Below are 17,921 nucleotides of genomic sequence, written 5' to 3' on the forward strand. Positions count from 1 at the left end.
CTAAGAGCAATTCAATCTCCTTAAAGATTAAAAGAGATTAAACAGGACTGCATTTTTTTATTCCCACTGATATTTAACAGCCATATCACCCCAGGGTAAATACAGTTCATGTGTTTGACTTCTGATGAAGGAACATATTTCTATTTCTTCTATATAACATATTTCTCATACTTGTTCAATTGTTGGATCTTAGTTCGGTCATTGCGCTATTTGCAACTTTTCAGCAAATGTACTACTCAAAATTAAAATTAAACTATTTCCAATTTTTGAGTCAGATTGATGTTTAAATCATGGACATGGGAAATCTCATTGTGATATCTCCCGCTGTACAGTACAGTGTTCCAGTGATTAAGTATGACAGAAATGGCTTTCGGCCACGCTTCAGACAGCTGATCTTCACTCAGGCTGCTGCGTATCTGGTGGAGGAAGCCAAAATCAAACAGAGGGTGAATTACAGCTCACTAAAAGGTGATACTAAAATGCTAAATGATCAAAAGCCTGTTATTCTGTGAAATGTGCCATCCTTTATGATTTCAGATTTAAATTTTATATTAATTACATTTTTTGTGCATGCTTACTTATATGTTGAAATGTTGAATACACTCGTTCAGCAGCAAAAATGAACTAAAGCAACACAATTTTGTCACAACTTGATTTAATTGCGTTCTATCTATTTAAATTTGTAAAATGGAACTTTACTTAATCCATATGAGTTGGGACTACATGAATACTTTTTGTGGGTGGTATTAATGTAGCATTGATGAAACTGGGCAGAGGATTTCCATTTCCCTGCATGCTTTGCATTGGACTCGATAGGGAGAGTAAATATTACAATTGTGTTATTTTATGTGTTTTTATGCAAGATGAATATATACTTATTAGTGTTCAATGTTTTAATGTTTTGTTATGTTGACATTTGGAAAAGTTTCTGTTATGTTGGAGTTTTGTGGGTTACCATTATGGTGAAGAGTGCAGCTTGAGATGTCACACATTAAATTAATTGCTGGCTACATTAAGAATTTCTTTGCATACCATAGCATAGGTACTAAACTACACTCTGTAGTACATCCAACCATCATGTATTTAGCATGCTAAAATTCACTTTCACTAATTAGGACATAAAGAAATAAAAACATTACGTTGACATTGTTTTTTGTTTGCCCAATTCAACTGGATTCTTTTTAACACAAAGAGTTTGTAGATTACATAGTTATTTTAAGTTAATAAAACAAATTTCAAACATGTTGAACTAATGTCCATAAATCAAGTTCAGCCAAAAAAGCTACATTTATTTATTTATTTATTTTTTATCCCCTTTTCTCCCAATTTGGAATGCCCAGTTCCCCTTTCTTAGTAGGTCCTCGTGGTGGCGCGGTTACTCACCTCAATCCGGGTGGCGGAGGACAAGTCTCAGTTGCCTCAGCTTCTGAGACAGTCAGTCTGCGCATCTTATCACGTGGCTCGTTGTGCATGACACCGCAGAGACTCTGCATGTGGAGGCTCATGCTACTCTCCGTGATCCACGCACAACTTAACACGTGCCCCATTGAGAGAGAGAACCACTTAATCGCGACCACGAGGAGGTTACCCCATATGACTCTACCTTCCCTAGCAACCGGGCCAATTTGGATGTTTAGGAGTCCTGGCTGGAGTCACTCAGCACACCCTGGATTCGAACTCGTGACTCCAGGGGTGGTCATCAGCCAAAAAGCAATTTTTGAGTGTATAAGCAAAACTACTAAAGATTATCATAGTAGTTTTTTTATAAGTGGTGAAAATTTTTATTTTTCTTGTAACAAACTTGCCCCAAATTAGCCAATGTCGGATCCACTTCCATGTATAAATATACATGACTATACAACTGTATACATTTGTTTGCGTAAGTAATATGTATATAAGCAATGTTTGCTTTTAACAGGGGTGTCTGTCAGCAATTTAAGTGACAACTTCCTGATACTCCATGTCACATGTGATGACACAAAGCAAAAAGTATGTAAACGTCTTTGTCAGGAAGTATCTATATGAAGTCAGTTTGTAAATTACATTAAATTAAATTACAACCATTACATTTACATACACAAAGATAAAGACTCATTTTCTAACAAATCAAATCAAATTTCTTGTTGCATGTACATATTTGATTGTGCTGATTTTTCTATTTTTAGGGGGATCTGGTCCTGCAGTGCAACTACCTTTTTGAGGCATTGACCAATATGTGTGTTGTGACAAAAAACCACAGTCTTGTTAAAGTTGTCCAAGGGAGGTGAGATATTCTTTCACATTATCTATCTTATGGATGCTCAGTCCTGCTCCTGTGGACATACTTTCCTGCTGTTTAGATCCATCTTCACAATACACAGCTTTTATGGAGTTTGTTGATTGTGTTAAACAAGATTATCTTATGTTTATCTGAATTGTTGTCATTTTGTAGTGTGAGGTTTGACATCCAGCCAGGCAAAGAGGGGTTTGTTGATTTTAAGAGCAGCAGTGAATACATGGTCTACAGAGCCAAGAATGGACACTTGATGGTGGTGAGTCAACCTAATGCAATACATAATAATAATAATAATTATAATAATAATAATAATAATAATAATAATAATAATAATAATAAATAGATTAGAAACTAAATGCAATCCTATAATATGTGAATAAATGTCAACAATTACATTGATATAATTTGTCTTAAAAAAAAAAAAAAGAATTTACAATTTTCTGTTGCAGGAATCTGCACGGACAAAATCTCGATGACCTTTGAATTAAGGGTTGAATCTCACTAACCTTCTCAACCACGGCTCATTTAATACACTTCATTCAAGTTTAGATGGAGTTACACAAATGACTAATTTTTTTGATACCCCTAGAGGAAACTACACTGAGTAGTACAATTTTATTAAAACAGATCATGAAATATCACTGTAATGTTTTTATTTGTATAGTGTCTAATGAATTAAATAGTGTATTTCTTTGACTATTCTGTACATTAAGTATTTGCTGTTTATTTTATACGTTTATATTTTGATTTAAAGCTCAAGTATGTAATTTCCAGAGACTATTCAGCAGAGATGGGCCACTTCTGTTTAAATGAATCTAAACCAAGATCTAGCGCCCAACGGTCAACGGATGTAGAAAGGAAGTCTTGCAGGTAAAAGAGCCAATCACCTTTTAGATACGGACATCATCTGCCAATCAACTTGCTAGTGCGCATACGCATTAGCTGTAAAAGCCGGGAAAATTGAATGTTTTAGCGTAATATGAGGTAAAGAATCTCAATTTATGTTATCGCGTCTGCTCTATTAGACACAATTGACCGGCAGCAGCTGTTGGTGGATATTAACTTTTTTTTTATGAAGAAATTACGCAAACTCTGATTGCAAACGGCTGTTTTTAATTTACAAAGTGCTGTTGCTATAAAAGATATGAGGTCAAATATGATCTAATGATGATCTTATATGATCAAGTCCACCATATAAGATATAACAGGAGGAACAGGACCCGTCTCCACCACCGCAGCACATGGACTAGTGTTTGTGAAAGGATAAGTGAATAAAAATAATATCATACAGCAAATGATGTCTTTGCATTTATTTTGAATGCAGTAAATAATATTGTTCAATAGAAACAGCTGTTATTAAGTTTTGATATGGAATATGATCATACTGATGTAAAATATTATTTATTGTATGTGGGTTCATAATTTAAGCAGTTAAGACACATATTGTATGTCTGATGATAGTTTTCATTTCCAAGAACCTAAATTCTTAGGCTTTAGAAACGTGTTAAACATGTGAGTATGTGTTTTCAGCAACCTGCTACATGTCCGACATAATCATACAGGCTCAATGAACCAAGTTTAAACTTGTTTTGCCGATATTTCAGAAATGAACCTGCATAATTTCTTCACTGTAAACCATAGATAAACCATTTATAATAACATTTATTAACAGTAAAATGCATTATTAAATTCTATAAAGCTTAAAAGACTATTAACCATTGAAATCTGCTGCTCGAAAGAACCCGGAAGCATGGTTTCCTGCGGTGTGACACCAGAGTAATTTGTCTATAAAGTGGATGCAATTTAAAGTATGTTGCTTTTTAATGAAAACAAATATGATAAACAAAACACTCAGTGTGCCTGTTATTTAATTCCCCCATGAGACATGGCTTTCCATAAATGTTTTGTTTAACAAAGACACATATTTTCGATATTTCCCAAATATGATACCAATCACACATCCCATACAGAGACTGCAATGTCAGAATTTTGGGAATATTCACATATAATTTATACACATAAAAACATGATATTAAAGATAAAAAAAAATCTAACATTTTAAAAGAGAACAAAACATCACAGTTGTTTAAGCCAGTGAGCATTAAGCTGTGTTGTCAGCAAGTCATTTCCCATTGTGCTTGCAGTTCGTGCAACTTGGAAAAAGCAACTGCGCCGCCTGCCTTCTACAACTGCAGCCGCCTCGCTCTCGCAAAAGTATTTATGATATCACAGCAAGTCAGACAGATTTCTAACTGGAGATCACCAGTGATCGGTTCTGTGCAGAACTTGCTCATCTCAAAGGAGCCTAATAAAATGCATGCTGATTTTTCTTCAAACAAGCCTGATGAAATGCATGCTGTTGTTTCTTCAATCATTGGATTGGATCATAAGCAGAGAACATGAAACATAAGTAGCCTGCTGTCACTCACATATCGCATGTTTTAAAAATGCACTCTTTTAACATTTTAAAATATGTTTTTCACTGTAATGTTCTAATTGCAAAATAGACTGCAGAAGATGAAAGTTTAGATTTTAAGCTTTCATTTGATACCAAGTATGTGAACACTGATGACGTTTTTAATATAATACAGAGCATTTGTTTTTTAAGCCACACTCAAATGGCCCACCTGTTGGCCAGTGACCGTTAACAGGTTTAAAATCGGCATGTAAGACGGCCTCTGTAGTACCCCCATTTTCACCTACAGTCACCAAAATTGGTACATGCATAGTTCTCATCAAGCCAGACAACTTTAATAATTATAGTCATTAGGTCCGCCCAACAGGAAGTCGGCCATTTTGGATTTTTTTATTATTGCGGTCTCTGAACTTTTAAATACTCCTCCTAGGGGATTCATGAGACTGTCACCACATTTAGACAAATTATGCCAAGACACTGAATTTGTGAACAGATTTTTGATTTATCGAACGGCGTTGCCATGGCGTGGCATTAAATTAATGGCTAAAAATGGGAAACAGGAAGTGTCTCAAATCTTCTGTTTACAATGTGTGATTTAGATCAAAATTTAGATGTATGTTTAGTTTTGGGGGATAATCACATGGATGTGACTATTTTGGGTCACGTTCATAGTGTGGCTCTTACAACAGACTTTAAAATAGTCCTCTTATATTTACCCGAATTGCTTCAAAATTGTTAAGAATAATGTCAAATGCCAAATGCATGTGTCCACCTTGCATTGTTTACTGAAAGCCACCGGGTGGAAATGGACCCATGCAGCTTGGGCTTGTCATCGCTGCTTGCAGCTTTATTTTACATTGCATTCTGTAGCAACTCGCGAGTGGACGCTTCAATCATCATACTCAAACCACGAGGATATAACTCCACGTATACAACGAATAAACCAGTTATGTTCTGTAATTGGACTCTGGGATGGAAATGTTTCTTTATTTGGATATTTTTAAATGGATCTTATATCATACATGGAGATTCTAATGAAATTACATGAAAGCAATGTAATTGTTATCTTCGCAAATACTCTGTGTAATCTTTACTTGGAATATACATATTTTGTGACATACTGTATACCCCTGTCTTGCTCTTATGCTCTTTAATGTGTAAATGTACTCTTGCTTGTACTATATTCTTGCATTCCTTCAATAAAAAATGGACTTATACTGTGTGAAGTGCTCCCCACTCACATTCAACCTGTTTAAAATCATAAAACAACATGACAACATGTTTTTCTTTACTTCATCATCCCTGAGTAATGGTTGTAAGGTGAGGTAGGTCTGTTTAGATTATGTATTTGAGATGAATTGTACATAAAATTGTCCATAATAATTCCACGCTGTGGGCACTGTCACTGAAACAGACGGCAGCGGAAATTGTTTTACGCTACTAAGCGAAGCTTCCGCTCTAAGAACGCAGTAGTGTGATAAAGGCCTAGTTGGTGAACCATAGACATATATATATATATATATATATATATATATATATATATATATATATATATATATATATATATATATATATATATATATATATATATATATATGTGTAGATGCTGCACTGGCTGCTTCGGCCCGTTGCTGCGATACGTCAACGCATCCGCCATATTGGACCGGGCAAGACTGGCCTGTAAACAAATACAAGTAAATGGGGGCACTGCGGTTTTTCTGGATAAAAAGCACAATAATGTTTACATTTCTCAACCGATTTAAAGGGGTTATGATCTACATGGAGTACAAGAAAAGTTTTGTCTCCAGTTACTTAGAATCTAGATAGTTAGGCTTGGAAAATAATTCATTGCCATAAGGAATTGTAAAAACTAATGCTTATCAAGCATGGATTTGGCTTATTTTCCTTGGTTAATACTTGTGGAGATGTCCCTAAATGTAATATAATTTAATGTACATGAAATGTGCAGAAAATGTTTTACATTGTGGAAATGGCTTTTTCTGTCTACGTCCCCTTCATTTTAGCTTTTCTTGTGCTCCAAGTCAGAAAACAGCTCATTCACTTTGAAATCCTGAAAAAAATCGAAATAGTGTATCTTTAAGTACTAATAATTGACCATCATTGAGAAAAATCGAACAAAATCGGCAAATACAAGCCAAATAGTGGGACACTAGCAGTAAATATTCTTTCTATATTTTTATAGCAGCGAAAGGATACAGAAGACAGACAATTGCAAGACAATTATAAGATACGCCTTTATTGATCCCCAGAGGGGAAATTCAGGTGTTACAGCAGTAAAACATATTTATATGATATGGTAAAAAATAGTAAAAATATAGTGCAGTATAAATAGTATGGAATATAAGTGTAATATACAATTGAAGTCAGAAGTTTATATACACCTTAGCCAAATATATTTAAACTCAGTTTTTCACAATTCCTGACATTTAATCATAGAAAACATTCCCTGTCTTAAGTCAGTTAGGATCACTACTTTATTTAAGAATGTGAAATGTCAGAGCTGAGCTTTCACAAGCCCACGAAGCGGACAGCACAGTAGACGCCAAAACCCTCCATCCGCACAACACTCGCCACACCTTCAGCACTCGTAGCGTTCAATCCACTCCTGTGGGTCTAATTCGTCCTATATATCCTTACAAATCACAGAAAAATGTCTTGGCAAAGCTACGTGGATAACCTGATGGCCGATGGCAGCTGTCAGGATTCTGCCATTGTTGGCTACACGGACGCCAAATACATTTGGGCATCGCCAGAGGGTGGTACTTTTAGTGATATAACGCCTGATCAAATCAACGTGATCGTTGGCAAATTCCGAGAGGGCTTCTTCACCAGTGGGCTGACTGTAGGGAAAAAGAAGTGCTCCATGATCAGAGACAGCCTTCAGGTGGAAGGGGACTGGACAATGGACATCAGGACAAAGAGTCATAATGGAGAGCCTACGTACGTACAATGTTTCCATAGGCAGAGCTGGCAAAGCGTTGGTTTTAGTCATGGGAAAGGAAGGTACCCACAGAGGATCGCTCAGCAGGAAAGCATCTGGTATGGCTTAGTACCTGAGGAAAGTTGGATACTAAAGCAGCCCCTTCCCATCCATCCACCCAGCAGCTCACTTTAATACACTGCACCAAACAACCACCCACCCATCCTTTCCCCCATCTTCATCCTTACTTTACCCCCCTTGTCAACTTGACAGCACTACCAGATACCATTAGTAGATGCATTGTTGTCTTTCTCCAAATCTGTCTGTCCATTTTTTTTATATGAAGTTTTTTGTTTGTTTATTATAAACAAAATTATTATTACATCTTTATTGTGCCACAGTAAATCCAGCACCTGTACAAGTTATGCTCTTCTTTAAAAAACAGGGGGATGGGAACTAAAACCCTTGGAACAGAACTGTTTTGCACAGCTTTTTTAGTGAGTTGCCACTCTGTAATTTAAGAGTGTTCAGTTTGGCAATGTGGTGCAGTCTTAGTTTGTGGAAGACAGACACAATTAATGACAAGGGCAAAAAATGATGGTTGTCAGTTCCAAACTGTGTTTCCTGAATGTGCTCCCTAAGAAAAAGCACATCCTCTGAACCAATCTCAGCCAAACTGATTTTAGCAAGAACACTCTGATGGCTTGCCCCAGTGATGACTGGCAAATAAGCCACTCAGCTGATCTGACCACCTTCACTATACCTTCAGAAGGAATCATCAGCCCTCCTTTGTTTTTCAGTGTAAGCAAGTGGTAGCTCTGATCAAATGATGCGGGTACAGCATATGTGCGCATGTGTATACGTGAGTGTGTCTGAAAAGAGTTGCAGAGAGAGAGAGAGAGAGAGAGAGAGAGAGAGAGAGAGAGAGAGAGAGAGAGAGAGAGAGAGAGAAAGCAAGTGAGAGAGGTCTGAACAGTCATTCAACTGAAATGAGTAGCTTGTCATAAAAATCGGTTTGGAGAAAAACACCAACATAGATGAAAATCTCGATTATGGGCAATTTAGTTTATAAGATAAACTATAATATAAGCTGAGACTTTATAAGATATCATATAAATTTGATATGATTTCTTATAAAGTCTCAGCTTTGATAGCTAGCTATTAATAGTCTCACTCTGGTGGCCATAATGTTATAATGACCAAATACAACCAGAAACAATTGTTCAGTCTTACCTGTGAATGGTAATTCCCCGAGATCTGGTTTGGATTGTGCGATGGTTTGTACAACCCCAAGCTGCACACGAGTCAGGCATCGTTTTTCCAGTCCGTCTTCTGAGAGTTATTGCAAGATGCCTGGTCCAATTACAAGCCATTGATTTTCAGTGTATAGATGGTATGTTGAAGATTAAATGGCTAAAAGCCTTTATAACTAATGAAAATAGTTTTTGGTTTGGTATGCCAAGCAGAATTTTTAAAAGATTGGGTGGAATTGATTTTGTGATAAAATGTGATTATTTTGTTTCAGAATTGCCAATCAAATTATCTTCTTTTCACCAACAGATTTTGCTGTATTGGAAGTTACTGTATAATCACAATTTTACCCCACACAGAACCCTCATTTGGAATAACCGTTTCATTCTGTCCAGACACAAGTCTCTATTCTTGATTGGTTTGCAAAAAGTATTTGGTCAGTGGTCCACTTAATGGATGGGGATGGGAATCTGGTAACTTTCATGGATTTTTGTATCAAATACAATCTATATTGTGAACGTAAACAATTTGAGCATGTTTTAAACACCATTCCAAAGAGTTTTCTTCATTTAGTTCAAAACTCCTTTGCAAACTCCCTTGATGGTTCATGCGAACTCCCATCCCTTCTATTTAATGGGTAATGACCTTATGACAATGCTTCCCCACAAAAGTATTCGTTCTTGTTTTAATTCTATACTGTATCCTACACTTCTATACCGCAATGGTATTCTACAAATTTATGACAAACCGACTATAAAAAAAATTGTAAACCCATTCTATTTGTCTTCCAATGACTCCTAAAGCAAAGGAAACTCACTTTAAAATACTTAATAATGTTTATCCATCAAGTGAATTCTTAAGAATTAGATTTAATTTTGACCTCAACATTTGTATTTTTTTGTCAAGTTGATGTAGAAACAACTGATCACCTTTTCTTTTTCTGTACGCACTCACATAATTTCTGGGAGAATATGTTCAATTGGCTGGAAACAAAGATCCAATCTTTAACTACATTGTCTAGAAATTATATTTGGAGTTTTGCTGGAGGACAAGAAGGTTGAATTTTTTTTTTTTGTTAATGTAATGTTTGTCCTCTGTAAATGCTTTATTAACAAGTGCATAAACACAAGTGCACAGTTATGAAGACAAAACCTTACTTTTCAGTTTTTAAAAGAGATTTTATTTGTAATGATGTACCTTCTTTAATGTGTATGAGAAGTAAACAAGCCTGCAAATTTGCCAAAACTCATTGTTTTATTTTATTTGTTTATATTCTGGCTGCCTTATGTCTTTTTTTCTCTCTCATTACAGTTCTGTTAATACCTTTTGATTTTTCTGTCTTTTAATTATGTGCCTTGCTTTATTGTTTATTCAAACACATTTGCATTGCCATATTTGTTTGTATATTTGCATTGTCCAATAAATAATAAAATAAAATAAAAATAAAAGTTGCCCGGTCCAATATGGCGGCGACGTTGACGTACGATCCATTGGCCAATGCGGCGTCTACGTATATTTATATGTCTATGGGATGAACACCCTTACCAGCGCCCGAATTCGTGTTCACGATATACTGATTCACGACATAGTGAGCTAGGAAACTGATTGAGACACACCCATCGACTGTTGTTCTTAAAATGGCGCCGCTGGACCTGGATAAGTATGTTGAAATTGCAAGACAGTGCAAGTATCTTCCTGAGAACGACTTAAAGGTGACTATTATCAGTGACTGTGTTTTCTTCAGAATGTTACATATATTAGCTGCCGGTTGATTTATAAAGCCCTGAGGGTCGAGGTAAAGGCTGGTAAAACAGGACTGTCTCAGGCGCTGCGTATGAATCTACAGCCAGCAGTCAGTTAGCTTGTGTTCCGGGATTTATTTTATCTGTATTATCAGAGAACCGCATGATATACCACGAAAACAACTGTTGGACACGATAACTTGATGGAGCACAATAGTTTTGGTGACCCCTTGGGCTAGCTAATTTATGCCGTTACTGCTATCTAGCGAACTCGTTTCGGTGTACTGAAATGCCCTTCTGCGCATGGACAACCTCGGTATTCATTTCGTTTTATGTTATTTGTCTCTAAAGCATTTTTCAGCCTTGACTGAACTGTCCTCCGCCCACTCCTCTTAAAATAGAGGCCCTCTTACTTAACCAAGTCTTCTGAATTGGTCCATAATGCAGTCCATAATCTAAAATTATTTTCCAAAACATTGAGATATTTGTGTGTAATATGTAGAAATGAAAAGATGAGTTTTACCTCTTTATGACCTTAGACGCAGTGATCTGCTACTGCTGTCATGAGTGATGCCATTTCCTTCACAAGCTTGTTAACTAAATCTGCTGGATCTTCTCTGTCTTATTGCTCTGACAGAGATTATGTGACTATGTATGTGATCTTCTGCTTGAGGAATCAAATGTACAGCCAGTATCCACTCCAGTCACCGTATGTGGGGACATCCATGGACAGGTGTGAGCAGTCATTGCATCTTTGTTATCTGCAGATGTTGTGATGTTGCCTTTTCTTATAATGTAATAACAAGCTTGTTTACATGTGTCTATATATATTTTTGGTCCATAGTTTTATGACTTATGTGAACTCTTCAGAACTGGAGGACAAGTACCAGACACAAACTACATTTTCATGGTATTTTATCCAAAAAGAAAACTATACATCATACTAATTGTATTATATTTGCAGTTTGGGAGCTGCTTATTTTTTTGTCCTTTTTCCCCCAGAGCGCTCAATAAGACATTTATGTTTTCTTTCCTCTAGGGTGACTTTGTTGACCGAGGATACTACAGCTTAGAAACGTTCACATATTTGCTAGCACTTAAAGCAAAGTGGCCTGACCGCATCACACTGTTGCGTGGCAATCACGAGAGCAGGCAGATCACACAAGTGTATGGCTTTTATGGTGAGAAGACTGTAGAAATTAAATGCATGTTGGCTATTTTGCCATGAGCTTGAATGAAGTAATACATTTTTAATTGTACATAATTGTTTCATTGTACGATTCAGTATTCTTTACTAGAAATTTTATTACAATTTGATGGTCTAACATTTATTCCCCTTTTCTGTCTGTAGACGAGTGCCAAACTAAGTATGGAAATGCAAATGCCTGGCGATATTGCACTAAAGTATTTGACATGTTAACTGTTGCTGCCGTAAGTATTGTCATAGTTATACAATTATATACATTCACCCACAGAAGTAACCAATAATTGCTCTAGGGATTCTTGTAGATTTCAATTTACTGTTGCTAGTATTCAGAATCAATTTAATATGTTTACTCAAGATGTGTTTATGATTTATGCTGCCCTGCATTCCTTTACCAAAAATGACAGTATGGAGCTTTTGTCTGAGAAGAGAGTGAATAAAAAGTAAATAACAATCTGTGTGTTGATGATGAAAACCCCAAGCTGTCACTTGGATTGAAAATTACAGTTTGCAATATGACTGTCGGAAAAATGAATTGTTAAATATTTTCCCTCTCCTGTACTTATCGTGCTGTTATAATTTCTCCCACAGTTGATAGATGAGCAAATACTATGTGTACATGGTGGCCTTTCACCTGACATCAAAACTCTAGACCAGATCCGCACTATTGAACGCAATCAGGAAATCCCTCACAAAGGAGCATTTTGTGATCTTGTCTGGTCTGATCCAGAGGATGTGGACACCTGGGCTATCAGCCCAAGGGGTGCTGGCTGGCTGTTTGGTGCTAAGGTTACCAATGAGGTAAAAGCATTCTTTTTATCCCCCACTTTGTCATTATTTTCTCACTTTCATGTAGTACGGACCCCATATTATTTTCTGTTTTTCTGTTAAACGCAAAGGGAGCTCTTAGGCAGAATGTAGAGATGCACTGATCGATCGGACGATATTCATCTTAAATCTATGATCGGTGTTTGGACGATCGTGCCTAGATTCAGGGCCAGTCTTTTTTACAGCACAAAGGGAGTCACACATTCACTGCTATTCAAATAAATAAGCATTTGCTCAGCCCTTGAATCATGAAGTTGTTGGCAATTCTAAGCATTCGTGAATTGAAACTTTTAGACATGCTGTAATTCAGATGAATATGCCGTTTTTTTTTAAATGTGTAAGAGTAACGTTTATGAATATTAGTGCCCATTTTCAAGAGTCATTACAGTAGTAATAATGAATCACTGCACAGTGAGCATGGAAAGGATACTGCTAACGGTTTTAAAAGTGAATTAAACAACAAATAAACATGCATATACAAATCTGAGTTTACTTCATGTAACATGAGACGTTGTGTGGAGCGATAGAGACTGTCTGCGATCATGAGTGCTTTCAGCTTCACTCCCTTCATGCGCTCTCATCAGTCACTCATTCCAGATCTATTCTGGGACAATCCCTATTTTAATCAGATTAATGTTGGTTGGAATACCACCAATAACAGCAATTACAGTTTAACCTTAACGGCACAGTGTCTTCACGCAGTTGCCTGATAATTAGTTTTATTCGTTTTTAATTAGCGTTACAACAAAACGGCAAAGACAGTAATCAAATCATAGATACTAATGTTTTTTGGGGCTTGTAATGTATTTATCGTTCATATTTTTGAAGGTATCTCTGCTGTGTGTGATGCTCTCATGGTTTTTACTGGTTGCCAGAATGTCACAGTGACGTTTGATAGTGACACCAGAAATATTCATAACTGTTTTCAACACAAATGAATGTTAATAATTCACAATATTTGTAATTATAAAAAAAATGTTGCAAAGGGTACAAAGGGTGTAGGCCTATCTTACTGTTAAACAAATTGATGATCGGTATTGGCCTCAAATTTCCTGATCGGTGTACCAGTAGCAGAATGTCTGAGCAGCTCTTTACCATGCAATGAAATTGATTGGTGATTAAAGGGATAGTTCTTTCTTCTGCAGAACACAAAGATTTTTAGAAAAATATTTCAGCACTGTATGTCCATATAATGCAAGTTAATGGGTACCAAAATTTTGAAGCTCCTAAAAGCACATAAAGGCAACATAAAAGTAAACCATAAGACTCCAGTGGTTAAATCCATATATTCTGAAGGGATACAATCAGTGTGGGTGAGAAACAAGTCCATTTTTGATATAAATTCTCCTCACTGACAAGTAGGAGATATGCACAAGGAATGCAAATCTCCAAAAACAAAAGAAGATGAACGTGAAAGTTAAAGGGGAGATTTTTAGCAAAAAGGACTTAAATATTGACCTGTTTCTCACCCCCACTTATATCATTTCTGAAGATATTGATTTAACCTCTGGAGTTCAATGGATTAGTTTTATGCTGCCTTTATTTGCTTTTTGGACCTTCAAAATTTTGGTACCTATTCACTTGTATTGGACCTAATATGCATGTGTTGATATTATTTAAAATAAACCTTTTGTTTGTGTTCAACAGAAGAAAGTCATATGCATCTGGGGTGGCATGAGGGTGAGTTAATGATGAGAATTCATTTTTGGGTGAACTATTCCTTTAATACTGCCATGCTCCAAAAAATACTTTAAAAGTAGTCCATACAACTTGTACGCTATATTCCAAGTTCCATGAACAATTTCTTTTAAAGCTCTTCTGATAGCCCTAGAGCAAATTTTGGAAAAGAACACGAACTATATACTATAGAAGGGGCCACCTTATCCTGGCCCACACACTTGCCTGGTCCATTTATAAACTCCTTCATAACTACAGGTTTAAAGCTGCATAACATTAAATGTCAGCAAAAACATAAAATATTGTTTCTTTGCATGTCTGTCACACTTAAGAGTGTTAATTACGAAATGCATTAGTAATTTTTGGAATTTGTCCATACTTAACTAGCCTGTCTAGTAAAGTCAAGTTAAACCGAGAGATAGAGGAACAGTGAGAGCAACAAAAAAATTGTGAGACCCAACAAAAAAGAAGAAAAAAAAGGCAATGTTTTTGTATCTGCACCTGTATGCGGAATTGTGGCTGCTGAATGAATAAGTGGTGGCCAAGGTCATCTTTTGTTGAATGTGCTAGTTAAAGTCTTGCCCCGACAGAGGTGGGGAGAGGGTACATGTGCATGAAGGAATTGAGCAAATCATTTGGTGGGATTTAGTTCTGTACATCAGATGTTGTGTTGCTGCTTAGGGCAGCTTTCAACAATTGTATTGCACACTTTTCATGTTTGTAACAGGGTCTGGGTGTTTCCATAAAACATGGAATTTGTCATGCTTCCATTTGAAAATTCTGAGAACCTGAATTTTGAGAAACCTGGTCAAATATGTATTTACATTGAAAACATTCTGTGGGCTCAAATCCAAAAAAAGAGAGCTTGCACACTTACTGCTCTAAAAGATCTTTAAATAAATAACCATGTGGTTAACGTTTCAACCCACACAAGAGTCTTCTTCAGAACAATATTACAGAGTTTGTGATGTCTATTTCAACTAGGGATGTGCTGAACGACTAATTTCACTGATGTTTAAACGGAAATCAAGCCGACTAGTCTAAAAAAGAAACCAACCTTCAGAAAACAATTTTAAAAAAAAAACATTATTTATGCGACCCATTTAAATACTTAATCTATTCCAAATCCGAAGCTATATTCCACTGAAAAGGGGCATTTATTTGCGATGTGCTTGCCTTGAATTATGATCATTGTACTTTAAATATAGAACATGACACACATTCACTGAATCAACGTTAGCGAATATTTAATAGACATATTTATTGAAAACAATTGAATGAATAGTGCAGGATCAATGGAACAACCATTAAAAGCCTGTTCTAAACAGAAATCACCAAGTAAAAGTTACTTAACATATTAAAACAGTCAGGACATTGTTGAAAATAATTAACAGGTAGACTAAGCCAAATCTATGAGAGAGAAAAAAATGCTCTGAAAAGTTGCGCGTATTTCACGATGTGCAGTCGTGCATTAACCATTGATCTAATATGACAGCTGTTCGGTAAAGAACGTTAACCAATAACAGTTAAGATGTAAAAAAAAAAAAAAAAAAAGTAGCTATAGGATAGAAAAAATAGGTCTGTAAAGTGATTTCATAACTACTTTGCTGAGTTTGCTTGTCTAGCGAGAGGATATTTTCCTGCACGAGCCACGAGTGAGAGAGGGAAGAAGCACGCACAGCCTGAGGTGAAATTAAACTCTGTATCTGCTCCAGATATCCTCTTTTTTAAATAGTATTTGTATTATTAATTCTATTTAAAATATGTAACATTAATATGACAGTAATTTAAGTGCAGCCTCTGTAAAAATATAAAGCCAAACGTAAATGTGTACAAATTATTATCAGTTTATTGGGGGGAAATATTAACCGACTAGTAATTCCAGTGTCGACTAGCAGCATCAGAACCGTTTATTCGACTAGTCTCGCACATCATAAAGTGTGCAAGCCCTCTTTTTTGGATTTGAGACATTGTTTAGGCTCCGCACCTTACAAACATCATTCTGGTGTGTGTGTGTTTTTGATATTCTGTGGGCTAGACAGTTTAAAATATCAGTTTATTAAAATACCTTTAAATTAGATTAATTGACTCTTTAATAAATGTCTGGCAATCTATTGGTAAGTTACAAAAACATTTAGTAGTTTTCCTAATTTTATTTTACCTAATTTAAAATATGTACAGTAAATATATTTTTTGAACTTTTGCCTTAATTTATAGGACAGTAGAATGTAGGCTGGAAAGTTGGCTTGAGAGAGGGAGGGAGCAGGATCGGGACATGACCCAGGTCAGACTCGAACCTGCGTCCCTTTTGAGTAAACAGATCTTATATGTCCTGAGCATCTGCACAGCCCACTGTGCCACAGCTGTGACTATTTTACCTTTTCATGCAGAATTTGATTTCTTTTTTCCCTTCTATTTATAGTTTGTTCACATCAACAACTTGAAGCTGATTTGCCGTGCACATCAGTTGGTTCACGAGGGCTACAAATTCATGTTTGACGAGAAGTTAGTGACCGTCTGGTCAGCCCCAAACTACTGCTACCGCTGTGGGAACATTGCCTCAATCATGGTCTTCAAAGACGTGAACACTCGGGAGCCCAAGTTATTCCGGGCTGTTCCTGACTCTGAAAGGGTCATACCACCAAGAACGACAACACCCTACTTCCTTTGAGGTCTTCATCGCCCCTTGAGTCCAACCCTCTCCTTTTCATTGTTCTGTCAAGCTCTCTTTTATTGTCTTTAATTTCTCTGTATTGCATTTTTATTTTATTTTTTATTAACAATTTTTTTGTTGTAAATATTTAAGTAATCTCCACAATAACAGTATTTGACGGTCAGCATTATAAACCCTGTTGACTTTTCATTATTTGGTCCGTATGATCTTGTCAGTGTGAGAATGTGACCGTAATCAAGTGGAAATCCTCATGCTGTTGTCAAAGCCACTCTTCTTATGGAGCTTTAAATGTACACCTACAGCCCCTAAAAAAACAATTGACCATTTAATGAAAAACACTTTATGGTGTATCAACTCGGATCAGAAAGTGTTTGTATCTTTTAGAGGACAGATCAGAAAGAGGCTGACACAAATATGTGCTGGTCGTCCTGCACCTAATTTCTCAAAAACAGGGCCTGTGTTGTTCTTTTTCCTGGCTTTCAAGTGTAGAAATGGATTGATGGGCAATGCTCAGACAACATTACAAAGGAGGCTGGGATTATTTTGTACATTTAATATAACTGAATTGATTTAATCATCTTTTCTCAGATTTGTTGTATTTTATTATTGTAGAAAACGGCAACCCATTTACCAGTTAAATATTGAAAATAAAGTCTATTATTAAGTTAAATACCTGGTGTCGTCTTCTAATAAATTGGAGGTATTTAAATGTAATTTGTTCCTGCACAGGACTATTTGTCAGCAACCGTCGGGCGGCGCATTCCACTTTAAAATTGAAAGAAGAGTTGCACGTAGGACCCGCCTCTATGTCTACGCTGTAGCATGATTGACACCTCAGCCAACCAATGGAATGCGCCATACGTCACTAACACCGCTGGGATCTGACAAGCAGGTTAGTTTGAGAAGGTTGCCA

At 36.3% G+C, this 17,921-nt stretch overlaps 3 protein-coding genes and 1 pseudogene across 4 annotated transcripts in view; all 4 read left to right on the forward strand.

The window, feature by feature from the left end:
- LOC127422019 (unconventional myosin-Ih-like) overlaps positions 1-5,829 on the forward strand; it is a 31,819-nt gene extending 25,990 nt beyond the window's left edge. Inside the window, exons 28-32 of one of the 2 annotated variants that reach the window (XM_051665336.1) lie at positions 333-468; positions 1,919-1,989; positions 2,166-2,263; positions 2,432-2,531; positions 2,725-5,829. In XM_051665336.1, the coding sequence (XP_051521296.1) occupies positions 333-468; positions 1,919-1,989; positions 2,166-2,263; positions 2,432-2,531; positions 2,725-2,751 (432 nt within the window). In that variant the 3' untranslated portion in view covers positions 2,752-5,829. Of the gene's footprint in view, positions 1-332; positions 469-1,918; positions 1,990-2,165; positions 2,264-2,431; positions 2,532-2,724 lie in introns of those variants that run through there. The other variant, XR_007894129.1, reaches the window with a different exon arrangement.
- A 1,332-nt stretch (positions 5,830-7,161) lies between these two features.
- On the forward strand, positions 7,162-7,786 carry LOC127422411 (profilin-2-like; annotated as a pseudogene).
- Positions 7,787-10,435: 2,649 nt separating this feature from the next.
- On the forward strand, positions 10,436-17,678 carry LOC127422335 (serine/threonine-protein phosphatase 6 catalytic subunit). Its single transcript, XM_051665787.1, has 7 exons — positions 10,436-10,595; positions 11,263-11,358; positions 11,470-11,535; positions 11,665-11,806; positions 11,977-12,056; positions 12,421-12,630; positions 16,757-17,678. Exons 1-7 carry the CDS (start codon positions 10,521-10,523, stop codon positions 17,003-17,005), a joined length of 918 nt encoding a protein of 305 aa, XP_051521747.1. The 5' UTR covers positions 10,436-10,520; the 3' UTR covers positions 17,006-17,678.
- A 145-nt stretch (positions 17,679-17,823) lies between these two features.
- Positions 17,824-17,921, forward strand: part of LOC127422146 (protein SCAI-like) — a 48,932-nt gene continuing 48,834 nt past the window's right edge. The window contains exon 1 of the mRNA XM_051665505.1: positions 17,824-17,900. Within this exon, the coding sequence (XP_051521465.1) occupies positions 17,859-17,900 (42 nt within the window). The 5' untranslated portion in view covers positions 17,824-17,858. The remainder of the gene's footprint in view (positions 17,901-17,921) is intronic.

The sequence above is a fragment of the Myxocyprinus asiaticus genome, chromosome 3 (assembly GCF_019703515.2).
Source record: "Myxocyprinus asiaticus isolate MX2 ecotype Aquarium Trade chromosome 3, UBuf_Myxa_2, whole genome shotgun sequence".
Taxonomy (NCBI): Eukaryota; Metazoa; Chordata; class Actinopteri; order Cypriniformes; family Catostomidae; genus Myxocyprinus; species Myxocyprinus asiaticus.

Bases quoted from the DNA above. Each gene is read 5' to 3' on its own strand.
- LOC127422335 (XM_051665787.1), top strand. From the start codon at position 10,521: ATGGCGCCGCTGGACCTGGATAAGTATGTTGAAATTGCAAGACAGTGC. The intron at 12,057-12,420 runs GTAAGTATTGTC...TTTCTCCCACAG, and splicing joins ACATGTTAACTGTTGCTGCC to TTGATAGATGAGCAAATACT. The intron at 12,631-16,756 runs GTAAAAGCATTC...TTCTATTTATAG, and splicing joins GTGCTAAGGTTACCAATGAG to TTTGTTCACATCAACAACTT.